Below are 13,933 nucleotides of genomic sequence, written 5' to 3' on the forward strand. Positions count from 1 at the left end.
ACAAAACTTCTTATATAAGTCCTTGGACGACTTTGTTTCTTAGAAGGAAACTGAGTCCAAAGATAGAAGCATTTCTAAGGTTCTTGATAGATACTGGCTTATGCTTTCTACTAAGTTGTGTAGGAGTGCCTCCCCATCTTATAGCCAGTGTGAAGTAGAGCCCATGGTTCCTCCAGGTCTACCTAAAAAGTCCTTGGGGGAGTTCCCATTGTGGTGCAGTGGAAACGAATCCGACTAGTATCCATGAGAATGCATGTTTGATCCCCAGCCTTGCTCAGTGAGTTCAGAATCTGGTGTTGCAGTGAGCTGTGGTGTAGGTTATAGACATGGCCCGGATCCCGTGTTGCTGTGACTATGATGTAGGCTGTTGGCTACAGCTCTAATTGAACCCCTAGCCCAGGAATTTCCATATGCCACTGGTGCAGCCCTAAAGGCAAAAAGAAAAAAAGAGCCCCTTCAGATGGACAGGATTAAAAGTTAGATCTTATTTCCAGTGCATGTGATGACCCTTGCTTTGTATTACCTATGTGATTCTCCTCCAGTCTAAGAAAACCATGGGGGGTCTGCTTATGATTCAGATATTTCTAGGAACCTAATGTACGTTGTGTTGTTATTTATGTTAAAAGTCTGCATTTCTCAATACTGTTTTGGTTTCTTGGCAGATGACTCAGGGATAATTTACTGCCTCTCCAGGCGAGAATGTGACACAATGGCTGACACATTACAGAAAGATGGTCTCGCTGCTCTGGCTTATCATGCTGGTCTCAGTGACTCTGCCAGAGATGAAGTACAGCACAAGTGGATTAATCAGGATGGCTGCCAGGTAACATTTTTTTTAAATAAACAAGTAGAGGGGAGTTCCCGTCATGACTCATTAGTTAACAAATCCGACTCATAACCATGAGGTTTCAGGTTCAATCCCTGGCCTTGCTCAGTGAGTTAAGGATCCCTCATTGCCGTGAGCTGTGGTGTAGGTCACAGATGTGGCTCGGATCCTGAGTGGCTGTGGCTGTGGCGTAGGCCAGCAGCTGTAGTTCTGATTCCACCCTTAGCCTGGGAACCTCCATATGCCACTGGTGCAGCCCTAAAAAGACAAAGACAAAAAAAAATTTTTTTTTAATAAAAAAAAGTAAAGGAAAAAATATTTTATAGTATATAAGTCACCTTGCACATGTAGGATGGAAATTGTTTTTATCTAATGATTTTCTCTAATGATAGTAAACATCAAATAAGACAAATTACAAACTTCTTTTTTGAAACTCGTTAAAGTTGCTTTTCTTTCTTGAATCAAAATAAAAGCATTTTTATTGTGATACAGTACACATACAGGAAAATTCATCCTTCCAAAGTTTACAAGTCAGTGGTTTTTGGTATATTCCCAAGGTCGTACAACCATCACCACTATCTGATTTCAGAAAATTTCATCCTGAAAAGAAACCTATATCCACTCCCAGTCCCTCCTCACCCTCAGTCCTTGCCAAACCAACCACTGTTCTGTTAACTACTAATGGTCTATCTTTATAGAGTTTCCTATTCTGGACATTTCATATAAATGGAGTCACACAGAATGTGTTCTCTTACTTAGCATGTTTTCAAGATTTAACCACATTGTAGCATGTCAATACGTCATTCCTTTTTGTGGCTGGATAATACTCTATTGTATGGATGTACCACAATTTGTTATTCATTCACCAGTTGATACCTATTGGGGTAGTATCCACTTACTGACTATTGTGAATAATGCCTCTGTGAACATTTCTGTACAAGTTTTTGTGTGAACATGTTTTCAGTTCTTCCAAAGCAGTCACAAAATTTTGTATTCCAGAGTTCCCATCATGGCTCAGCAGCAATGAACCTGACTAGTTTCCATGAGGATGTAGGTTTGATCCCTAGCCTCTCTCAGTGGGTTAAGGATCTGGCATTGCCATGGGCTGTGGTGTAGGTTATAGACGCAGCTCAGATCGCACGTGGCTGTGGTTGCAGTGTAGGCTGGCAGCTGCAGCTCCGATTCAGCCCCTAGCCTGGGAACTTTCATATATTGCGGGTGCAGTCCTAAGAAGGCCAAAAAAAAATTGCAGAGTTCCCTTCATGACTCAGCGGTTAACAAACCCAACTAGGATCCATGAGGATGCAGGTTCGATCTCTGGCCTCACTCAGTGAGTTAAGGATCTGGGGTTGCAGTGAGCTGTGGTGTAGGTCGCAGACGTGGCTCGGATCTGGCGTTTCTGTAGCTGTGGCGCAGGCTGGCAGCTGTAGCTCTGAATCGAACGCTAGCCTGGCAACTTACATATGTTGCAGGTGCAGCCCTTAAAAGGAATAAAATAAAATAAAATTGCATTCCTCTTAGCAGTGTATGAGGTTCCAGTGTCTCCACCTCCTCACCAACAGTTACTGTCTTTTTCACTGTATCCATCCTAGTGGACATAAAGTGGTATCTCATTGTGATTTTGATTTGCATTCCCTAATGCCTAATGATGTTGAGGATCTATTTCTGAGATGACAAGTTTGTCACCCAAGTGGATCAAGAATGAAGCTGAGAACACTCTAGGCATCCCATACTGTGGCAAATACCAGCCTTGGATAGATCCCTCTATAGATAAGGATGAATTTGAGGAGAATGACTCATGATTTCTTTGTAGCCTATGACGTTTTTAGCTCACAAAAAGATAAATCACTACATGGAAGATTCAAAACAAAAATATCTCTCAAAATTATTTTCTCAGGGAAAACAAAAGGAAATCTTAGAGGATATCAGCTTAATATCCTCAGAAAGACTTAAGAAGACTTGACTTATTTGAACTAGAAACAGTTTGCTGTAAGAAGATCATAGGCTGAGATGAAGGGAGAAATAAAAATTCAGTTTATACAAATAAGAAAAGGCAAGAAAAAGAAAACAAATGGAATTCTATATCAAGGCACAAATGGTTCGACTCAGTGGAGACATTTGAATCAATATTGTGAATAATTTGAGAATGCGAAACGTAAAAAAAAATATTTGTTGGCTTCAGGGAGTAGGGGTTCAGTCTGAGGATAATAATGTACCTAGGGAAGAAATCAGAATAGTTGAAGCAGAGTAGTCAAGTGAATTATAAATAAATAACAAATTTAAGAGTTGTCTCAAAAATCACTGGGAAAAGCTTAGATGTAGCCATAGTTCAGAACACTTTAATTTACAGAGTTACAAGAAATTATGTTCATGAAGAGAAATAGGTTACTCTACAAAGAATAGAACTTGAGGAAGTCTCACTCAATTTAAAAAACAGAAGCAGGAGTTCCCATCGTGGCTTAGTGGTTAATGAATCCAACTAGGAACCATGAGGTTGCAGGTTCGATCCCTGGCCTCTCTCAGTGGGTTGAGAATTGGGCGTTGCCGTGAGCTGGGGTGTGTGTAGATCACAGATGCGGCTCGGATCTGGTGGTGCTTGTGGCTGTGGTGTAGGCCGGCAGTTGCAGCTCTGATTCGACCCCTAGCCTGGGAAGTTCCATATGCCGTGGGTGTGGCTTTAGAAAAGACAAAAAAAAAAAAAAAGAATTAAAAAACAGAAGCAGACCATCTTCAGAATCAGAAGCGGGAAGGCTGGGACGGAAGAATTCCATACCCACCTCACTGTCATTTATGTTGAAAACAATAGAAAGACTTTTTCAGATATGTAAAAACTCAGAAATACTTCACTGAAGTAACCACTGGTGGCATTCTTCCCAAATTAATATTTAGCTAATCAAAATGCTAGTGTTTTTTTTCCTTTGATAATCCTTTCGGAAGTTTGCCTGGAAGAATACTCGAGTGAAAATAATCAAAAGAACTGGGCAAGAAAATACTAATATGTGAACATTGGCTTTGCGTTACATTATAGATAGATCTATGAAACAGAAATCCAGAAATAGACTCGAAAACATGTAAAAACTCTATGATGAGGATATTTAAAATTAATCAGCAAAGGAAGATTATGCAACTAGTGGTACTTTTACCTGATGGGGAGAATTGCTCTGAATCCTCATATCAAAATTAATTACCAGCAAATTAAGGTCCCGATATTTTTAACTGTTTGAACCCTGAGTGAAAGAGAACCTAAGCTTAAAAAGAGCTCAAAAGGAAGCGCTAGAAATGAATAAAAACCTAAACAGCTAAACACTTATATATCTGTAAATAAAAATTGAAGACAACAGCAGACTAGGAACTTTATCTTCAGCAAATCAAACATAATGAAGAGCTGGTAAAAATTTGATTAAAAAACATGAGTTTCACATAGTAAATTACCCTAGGCTGTCAAGAGATGATTGGAGAGGAGGAACTGCAAAGGACTACATAACAAAATTTTTTTAAGTGTCCTACAACTTCGCTAATAATCAAAGGAATTAAAATTTAAAACAGTGAGAGATCATTTTTACCTCTTGCATAGTAACAAAACTTTTATTAACTGTCAGGGGCGATGTTGTAAGAGGCAATTTCCTATAGTACTTATGAGAGCCTTTGGAAAAACGATATGGCAGACCATATCTAAGAGCTTCAAATCTGAAACGTGGGTGTGTAATTTTCATCAGTGTTTTGTGTTTTTTTGTTGTTTGTTTTTTGTGGGTTTTTTTTCTTTCTTTCTTTCTTTTTTTCTTTTAAGGGCTGCGCCTGCAGCATATGAAGGTTCCCAGGCTAGGGGGTCTAATCCGAGATACAGCGGCCTACGCCAGGGCCACAGCAACACGGGATCCGAGCCACGTCTAGTCTGTGACCTGCACCACAGCTCATGGCAACGCTGGATCCTTACCCACTGAGAGAGGCCAGAGATCGAGCCCACAACCTCATGGTTCCTAGTTGGATCCGTAGGCCAGCGGCTACAGCTCCGATTAGACCCCTAGCCTGGGAATCTCCATGTGCTGTGGGAGCGGCCCTAGAAAAGGCAAAAAGACCGAAAAAAATTTTTTTTGAATGGAAAACCAACAAGAAAAAAAGACAAAGTCAGTTTTTTTAATTCTTTAATTCTTTGTATATAGTATAAATATTCTATAATATACATACATATGTATGTATTTTTATATGTAAAACACTGATGAAATATGTAATTTTTTTAGTCGCTGAGTTTAATATAATCATTTCTGCTTTCAGAGCAGTTAATCCTCACAGTCAAGGTGTAAAAATAGAACCAACCGGACAGCCTTGATTTGTGAGTTAGAATAAAGCTTCGTTGTTTTTCTTCGTGAAGAAATGATGGTAGTTGTTCCCTTGGTGGTGCAGTGGGTTAAGGATCTGGCATTGTCACTGTTGTGGCTCAGATCGTAGCTGTGGTGCGGGTTCAATCCCTGGCCCTGGAATTTCCATATGCTATGTTTGCAGCCAGAAAGAAAGAGAGAGGAAGGAATGATGGTAGCCTGAAGTTTTATTTATTTATTTTTGTTGTTGTTGTTGTTGCTATTTCTTGGGCCGCTCCCGCGGCATATGGAAGTTCCCAGGCTACGGGTTGAATCGGAGCTGTAGCCACCGGCCTACCCCAGAGCCACAGCAACGCGGGATCCGAGCCGCATCTGCAACCTACACCACAGCTCAGGGCAACGCCGGATCATTAAGCCACTGAGCAAGGGCAGGGACCGAACCCGCAACCTCATGGTTCCTAGTCGGATTCGTTAACCACTGTGCCACGACGGGAACTCCCTAGCCTGAAGTTTTAAAAGCAACGCAAAATAAAGAAGGAAGTAACAAGTAAACAAAGCCAGTGTTCCCAGTTCTAAGAAATAAAGGCATTCAGAAAGGGTTGGTGTTGTCACCTGATTAGCCTGCAGGCTGCCTCTCAGCCTCGTGCTCGCTCGACCTTGGGAGATGCACCCAGGCTTCATGCAAACCTGTGGGCCCGTGGGCTGGCACACCTCGCTCTGCAGCCTTTCCACCTGTTCTCCTACCTCTAGAGGGGTCAGCAGCCTTGCCCTTTCCAAGGATTCGCTTTTGATCAAAGTGCCGTAAATTGAGATGGATGACTGACCTGGACTACAGGCCCCTGGTGTTTCCATCATTGATGAATGTGCCCATCTGCCATCCGTGCTCTCCATAGCTTGCGGTTCCCATCTCTGGTACTCACAGTTACTGAAATCATGTCATTAGCCTCAGTCTGGCTGCCAGATAGTCCACTTGCTTTTGAAATAGTCTTCTTGAAGTAGCAATTCATTTTTTTAGGTGCTAAAAAAAGACTTGCAGCTTTATTTGTATAGTATCATTTTGCCTGGAAATACAGTGTTTTCATCTGGGTTAAATAGTTCCTAAATTTGCAACTGAAATGATCATCTTGAAAATGATTTTTTACTAAAAGCAGATAGATTAAGCTCCTGAAATTTAACTCTCACCTTGCTTCCACTGAGTCATCTGCAGAGGCCAAGACCCACGGTCTCCAGCCTTTTTTTTTATTCCCTAGTATTAGTGACTCTCAGGCTTTTTCCCACACGAGTTTCAATAAAACTTTGACAAGTTTTGACTCTGAAATCAGCTGATGAATCCAGGGAGCTGGTGTTTGATTAGCTGCTGCCTCTGGAAAAACGGATGGCAAGCCCTGGTGCAGGTAAGGGTGCCATTGTTGCTGAATCATCGGAGAAGCTAGCAGCAGTGACCTCTGATAGCTCAAGCTCTGGGAACACCCGGGCACCTGAGCCACAGCTTTATCAGGGCATCATGGATATTGAGGCTGTGTGAGCAACACCCCACACCTCCATATTAAAACCAGAGGAGAGCAGACAGTGGCAGCACATCAAGAGACGACTGCTATTGATTCTGGCCCCCTTACGGGATAACACCGAGTCACACGAGCAAGTGCCTGCACACTGAGCCTCTCTTTCCTCCTTACATCTGAACAGAATGGCAAATTATCAATATGAGAATCCCACATTAGTCATGCTCAATAAAGGAACCAAGCGAAGACTCTTGTATAGAGTACATTTTAAAGTAAAATCGAGGATAAAGCTTTTAGAGGGTCTATTATTAAAACGTTCCTTTAAATGCGTTATGAGCCTAATAGGCTTTTGCTCTTACATCAGGTTATCTGTGCAACAATTGCCTTTGGAATGGGGATTGACAAGCCCGATGTGCGATTTGTGATCCACGCATCCCTCCCTAAATCTGTGGAGGGTTACTACCAAGAATCTGGCAGAGCTGGAAGAGATGGGGAAATCTCGCAGTGCCTGCTCTTTTATACCTACCACGACGTGACCAGACTGAAGAGGCTCATACTGAGTAAGCTGAGCTCCCTCGTGGATGTGTTCTATGCTCAGTCTCATGACTGTCATCTCCTGCAAATGCTGTGCTTTTTGTCCAGTTTTCCTTAAATAGTCTAGAAAAATAGAGGCGCTTATATAGATATAGAAGTTTTCTTTTAGTTCATTGCATGATGAAAGTATTACATGCTTATTATATGAACCTCAAATGATATAGCCATGTTTATGACAGAAAAATTTTCAAACTGTGCCTTGAATACAGTCTGGCCCTAAGAAATAACTCTAGTTACTGATCTCCTCTGTACCCTTCCAGGCCCAACTTCATGGATGCTAGTCAGATTTGTTTCCGCCGAGCCATTATGGGAACTCCATAAACTTGCCTGTTTGACACCACTTTTGAATGAACTCTGGCAGAGATGCTGAGCATGGGAAATGGCATTTACCAAGCTCTGTGCCAAGTAACAATCACCGTATTTGCTCATAACCACCAGCTTTTGAGATAGAATTAGCTTCAGAACGGCTTTGCAACTTGCCCCCAACAGCAGCAGCAGCAGTAGGGGGAAGGGTAGTGATAATGATAACATTTCCTCAGCACTTAGTATATGCTGGAGTCTTAAATGCTTTCCATGTATCACTTCATGTAATCTTCACAACAACCCTACAAGGTCCTGTTATTACTCCCTTCATTTTACAGAAGAGGAGAATGAGATACAGAGCTAGCAAGTGACACAGCCCTGATTGAACCCAGGGTCATTGGATTCCAAAGTCCATGTCCCTTGCACGATACCAAGATGATTCTCAGTGAAAAAATGAAATTTTTAAACTTTGGGTGTCCTTTTTTGTTTTTAAACAGAACCTATATTCGGTCCAAACAGTTTTAATAAGTATTGAAACCCTAAACACTTAAGAGCCATTTGAAAAAAATAATACTCATGAACTAGGAAAAATGTATTTTTATTTCATGTTTAATTTAACCACAATTTTTGCAACTAAAAAGTATCTCAGGAGTTCCTCTTGTGGCTTAGTGGTAAGGAACCCGACTAGGATCCATGAGGACGCAGGTTCGACCCTTGGCCACGCTCAGTGGATTAAAGGATCTGGTGTTGCCGTGAGCTGTGGTGTAGGTCACAGACGTGGCTCGGATCTGGCGTTGCTGTGGCTGTGGTGTAGGGGGGAAGCTATATCTCCGATGAGACCCCTAGCTTGGTAACTTCCATATGCTGCAGGTATGGCCCTAAGGAGACAAAAAAAAGAGAGAGAGAGAGGAAAGTATCTCAAAAGTGTTTTTCTCACTGTCACCCTCATTTCATGTTGATGTTTCTGGAGGTACTTGTTTTTATCACAGCAACTGCCAAAAACTCATTTGCAATGTCATTGGAAGGGAAGAAGCGCATTATGAACTACCTCAAACTAGTAATTTTTGTGGTGGTCAGCAGATGTCATATGGTATTGCTGTGTTGTCCTTAAATTTAAAACACCCTGGAATTCCTGTTGTGGCTCAGCAGTAACAAACCCAGCTAAGATCCATGGGGACTTGGGTTTGATCCCTGGCCTCTTTCAGTGGGTTAAGAATCCAGTGTTGCTGTGAGCTGCGGTGTAGGTCACAGACACGGCTTGGATCCAGTGTTGCTATGGCTGTGGCTGTAGTGTAGGACAGACGTGTTGCTCTGATTTGACCCCTAGCCTGGGAGCAGCCCTAAAAAGCAAAAAAAAAAAAAAAAAAAGTAAAGCACCCTGCCAGTGCCCCTCTGAGTTCATTGCAGCACCCACCCTGCCCCTCCCCCCAGAAGTCCTTCCAGTTTCAGAACCACTGGCTTAACCTCTTTGATCCCAAATACTCAGGGAAATGCAAAGCCCACTGCCATAGCTCCATACTCTGCCTGCTTTGGATGTTGAGTTCAGAACATTCTTGTCTGGTAAATACAGTAAATATAATTCAAATATTTATCTTTGGGAATAATGAAGAGGGGCAAAAAATTTTTCCACTACTCCTGACAACCTACATTTATTCCTACAAAATGAAAATTTTGAGGATGGACATAAATATTCAGTTATAACATAGAATGATATCACGTTGACATATAATATTGTGAGTTAAAAATAATAATACTATGAGTAATTTTATTTAATGTTTAAAGTTACATGAATCATCTAAATATTTCTGTGATAGTCTCTTCCATTTTTCTACTCTAATAAGTATGTGTTACTATGTTCTTCATCTCTTTTAGTGGAAAAGGATGGAAACCATCATACGAAAGAGACTCACTTCAATAATTTGTATAGCATGGTACATTACTGTGAAAATATAGCAGAATGCAGGAGAATACAGCTTTTGGCTTATTTTGGTGAAAATGAATTTAATCCTAATTTTGTAAGAAGTACCCAGATGTTTCTTGTGATAATTGCTGTAAAACAAAGGTAAACCAAGAAAGTTTTAAATTATTTGTAATAAGGAAATTGCCAAGAATTTTTTTCTTCTCTTAATTTAGAAAAGTTAGATACAAGTTAGAGTACAGCAAGTGGACCCTAAGGGTTTTAACAAGAGAAAGATGACTTCCTCTATTAATTGGGAATGAAAACATTTTCATAGTAATGCTATGCAATATTCTTATAACTAGAAGCTATATATATACATAATGGACCTATTTTGGTGATTATAGGATATTTTAGAAATACCATTAATCTGTAAATATCCAAAAACATCCAACATGGGAAAGTAGAGTATTTTACATTCAACTAATTATATTTAAAGATCTCATTCTCAAAAGGGTTAAAACTAGTATACTGTTTTTGAATTGAGATCAATTGATTACTCTATAAACCGGTTTTTAAAAAACTGTAAAGAATAGTGGCAGTAGCTACAGGATGAGTTTGCTAACCTTGGGAGGTTGTTAAATTCAGTCATTAGATACTTTACTGTGCCTGTCCTGGTAATTCTATGTTTTGTTTTGTTTTTGTTGAGTTTTTTTGCTTTTTAGGGCTGCACCCGCAGCATATGGAAGTTCCCAGGCTAGGGGTCGAATTGGAGCTGCAGCTGCCGGCCTAAATCAGAGCCACAGCAGCACCAGATCCGAGCAGTGTCTGCTACCTACACCACTAACGTCTTCTGTACTTCACGGTTTACAGAGCATTTTCACAGTTGATAGATTATTTGAAGCATCTGTGTAAGGTGCTGGGGATTCACAGCTGAACATGGTGTAGGCCAGTTCATAGACAGGAGGGGAGGCAGACATGCATGTATTCATATCATTGTGATACTGTGTGATAAGTTACAAAGATAAGCAGTGCTAGCCAGAGCAGAGGCCGATTTACTCTCTCAGGGTGGAATCTGCGGATTCATGGCCATCTCCACCCACTGCACCCCACCCTATAGACAGTGCTAATCAGTTCACTCATTCAACAAATATTTACTGAGTGCCTGCTTTGTGACGGGGGTGCTGTTCCAGGGATCTGGGATACATCACTGAGCAAAATATAAAGATCCCTGCTCTTGTAGAGCTTTTTTTTTTTTTTTTTGCCATTTCTTGGGCCGCTCCCGTGGCATATGGAGGTTTCCAGGCTAGGGGTCGAATCGGAGCTGTAGCCACCAGCCTACGCCAGAGCCACAGCAACGCGGGATCCGAGCTGTGTCTGCAACCTACACTGAAGCTCACGGCAACGCCAGATCGTTAACCCACTGAGCAAGGGCAGGAATTGAACCCGCAACCTCATGGTTCCTAGTCGGATTCGTTAACCATTGCGCCACGACGGGAACTCCTAGAGCTTTTATTCTAACAGGAGAAGTCTGAATAAAGACAGTAGACATTAGGATTTCCCGTTGTGGCTCAGAGGGTTAAGAACCTGACTAGTATCTGTGAGGATGCAGGGTCAATCCCTGGCCTCACTTAGTGGGTTAAGGATCGGGCATTGCTGCAAGTTGTGGCGTAGGTCACAGATGCAGCTCTGATTCAACCCCTCGCCTGGGAACTTCCATATGCCGCAGGTGCAGCCCTAAAAAGAAGGGGAAAAAAAAGACAGTATACATTATAAGTACATGTTTGGGGGAAGAACATTGGTGGAAAGTAGGGCAGTGTAAGGAGTCAGGAATGATGAATGGGATACAGGATGCAGTGGTCCAGGAAAGTCTTATTGCAAAGATGAGACCTGAGCAAAAAACTTGAAGAAGGGAGTTGGCTGAGCAGCTCTCAAATATGGGTGTTCTTGGCGGAAGCCAAGACCAAAGCCCTGAGGTGGGGGTATGCCTATGTGTTTGAGGGGTAGTGATGGAGCTAATGTGCCTGCAGAGCGCTAAGAGTTAATTGGGGGGCGGTGACAGCCAGCCAGAGCAGTACCTGGAGGGCTGGCTGACCCTCAGCTGAGACCAGAAAGGTTGTTTAGCAGGTAAGATGAGGACTTCAGTTTAGGGTCTTGAGTTAGATACATCTTAGATTCAGGAGTTCTGAAAAGAGGCTGGTTAATACATACAACTTTGGAGTGGCTGGTATATAATTGAATTCGAAGTCAAGAAAGCAGAAGAAATCTTCAGGGGTTTAAGTTTAGACAGAAGAGGAGAGAACCAAAGACTGAGCTCTGGGACTTGAAGAGGTTGAGACGAGGAAGAACTCAGGAAGGAAATCGGAGAGAGAACACGTACAGTGGGAGGAAACCAGGGCAACTGATGCAGAAGCCTTTCAGGGAGAAGGGAGTACCATTTGGTCACCCGCAGCTGCCAGGCCACGTCTGTGAGGACCGAGGCCTCACAGCTGGATTTAGTGCCGCAGGAATATGGCACCTGGACTGGACCAGTTTCATTGGAGGGGGCAAGGTTGGAGGCAGTGCATGTAGAACATTCTGTCAAGTTTTGCTTCAGGGAGGAACAGGAAAATCAAAGTAGCTGCCAGGAGAAGTGGAATCAAGAAAAGACAGGAGGAAGTTCCCATCATGGCTGAGTGGTTTACGAATCCAACTAGGAACCATGAGGTTGCAGGTTCAATCCCCAGCCTTGCTCAGTGGGTTAAGGATCTGGCGTTGCTGTGAGCTATGATGTAGGTTGCAGATGCAGCTCGGATCCTGTGTCGCAGTGGCCCTGGCGTAGGCCGGTGGCTACAGCTCCAATTAGACCCCTAGCCTGGGAACCTCCATATGCCACGGATGCAGCCCTAGAAAAGACAAAAAAAGAGAAAGAAAAGACAGGAGAAATAACATACTCGCCTGCTGATAGAAATGTGCCTGCAGGGGATGGAAACAGACGCATAAGAAGGAAGAATTGCTGAAGCAGTGTCCCTGAGTAAGTGAGGGCTTAGGGAGCTAGTGTGGATGAGCAAAGAGTGGCTGCAGATAGGAGCTTGGCTAGTTCATCTGTAAAAACAGGAGGAGGGAGTTCCCTGGTGGCCCAGCGGTTGGAGATTTGGCATTGTCACTGCTGGGGCACAGTTTTGACCCCTGGCTGCTGCTGTGGGTGTGACCTATATATATATATATATATATATATATATATATACCTATACAGGAATAAAGGAGAGACAGTGTGGAGATAAATGTAGGGAAGGAAGTTTCTGAAAGCTGTGTTTTAGTCGTTTCAGTTTTGTCAACAAAGTAGAAGACAAGGTCATCGGCTCACAGGACAGAAGTGGGGATTGACGAGAAAGGAGAAAGTGTGAAATTGTCACACTTTCAAGGGTAAAGGACTAGAGAATAAATATTTTAGGCTCTGTGGGCAGTGTCTGTCACAACTACTCAACTCTGCTCTTTCAGCCCCAAAGTAGACATAAACAATAATTACATTGATTTTCCATGGTTGTGTTCCAATAAAATTGATTTACAGGAATAGCTCATGGGCCATGATTTGCTGACTCCTCCTAACAGAGTGGGGGAGTGATACTCAGCATGTGTCATGATTACCTGGCAGCATTAAGGGTCCATTTGAGCTTGGTGGCCATGTATTGAAAGTGAAAACAGCATGGTTGAGTGTGTTTCTCCGGGAAGTTCAGCTACAAACGGATAGGCATGAAGTGGTGGAGATTTGGATCTAATGTGTTTTGTCAGGCAGTATGACCTGAGAGCCAAGGAGTTGAAGGTCTATGAAAGGTAGTGTTACAATGATTGGTTCTGGAATTTAAGCTGAGATAGGAGAGCGTACGAGGATGACAATCAGTGGATAGCCAGTCCCCATGGATTGTTGGAATCAGAATTCTAGATGGCATGTGTTAGAAAATTAGGAAGTGGTGGTCAGAAAATGGCAGGGTTGGCCTTACTAGTAAGGCTGAGGTAGTGGGTGAGCCCATGCGAGTGAGTGGCTGACATATGTGGAGGGCAGGACCCGTGGAGCACAGGGGATCCCATTGCCCAAGGCCACAGCATGGGGAGATCATCTCTGTGCCCTACATCACCAAGAGTTAAGATAGGAATGATGTCAGCGAGCATGACGGGTACACTCTTTCGTGATGACGCTATACAGAGCCTCAGAATCACTACCAGTTGTTAGTATAGGACAAGAAATCTGTCTGTCTTCCAGAATGTGGCAGATGAACAAGGATCAGAAGGTAGAGAAACTATCTACAGAGGCACAGAAGCATGACTCAGCTTTTGAGAACTGCTTAGTAGCTGCTTAGTATTGCTACCTTAGAGAACTAGGATCGATGATAATAAAAGATCATATAGCGATGGGGGCTTTAAAAAGTAGGCAGAGTATGGAGACGGCTGAGGGGAATGAGAAAGGGAACTGACTGGAGATACTAAAAAGGATTGACTGCAGTGCCAAAGACACAAA

At 42.5% G+C, this 13,933-nt stretch overlaps 1 protein-coding gene across 1 annotated transcript in view; it reads left to right on the plus strand.

Moving 5' to 3' along the window:
• The window catches only part of BLM (BLM RecQ like helicase), a 99,950-nt gene that overhangs the window by 66,125 nt on the left and 19,892 nt on the right, over window positions 1-13,933 (plus strand). Inside the window, 4 exon segments of the mRNA XM_047796395.1 lie at window positions 663-823; window positions 7,009-7,204; window positions 9,414-9,548; window positions 9,551-9,603. Coding sequence (XP_047652351.1) covers window positions 663-823; window positions 7,009-7,204; window positions 9,414-9,548; window positions 9,551-9,603 — 545 coding nt within the window.

Source organism: Phacochoerus africanus, chromosome 9 (assembly GCF_016906955.1).
Source record: "Phacochoerus africanus isolate WHEZ1 chromosome 9, ROS_Pafr_v1, whole genome shotgun sequence".
Taxonomy (NCBI): Eukaryota; Metazoa; Chordata; class Mammalia; order Artiodactyla; family Suidae; genus Phacochoerus; species Phacochoerus africanus.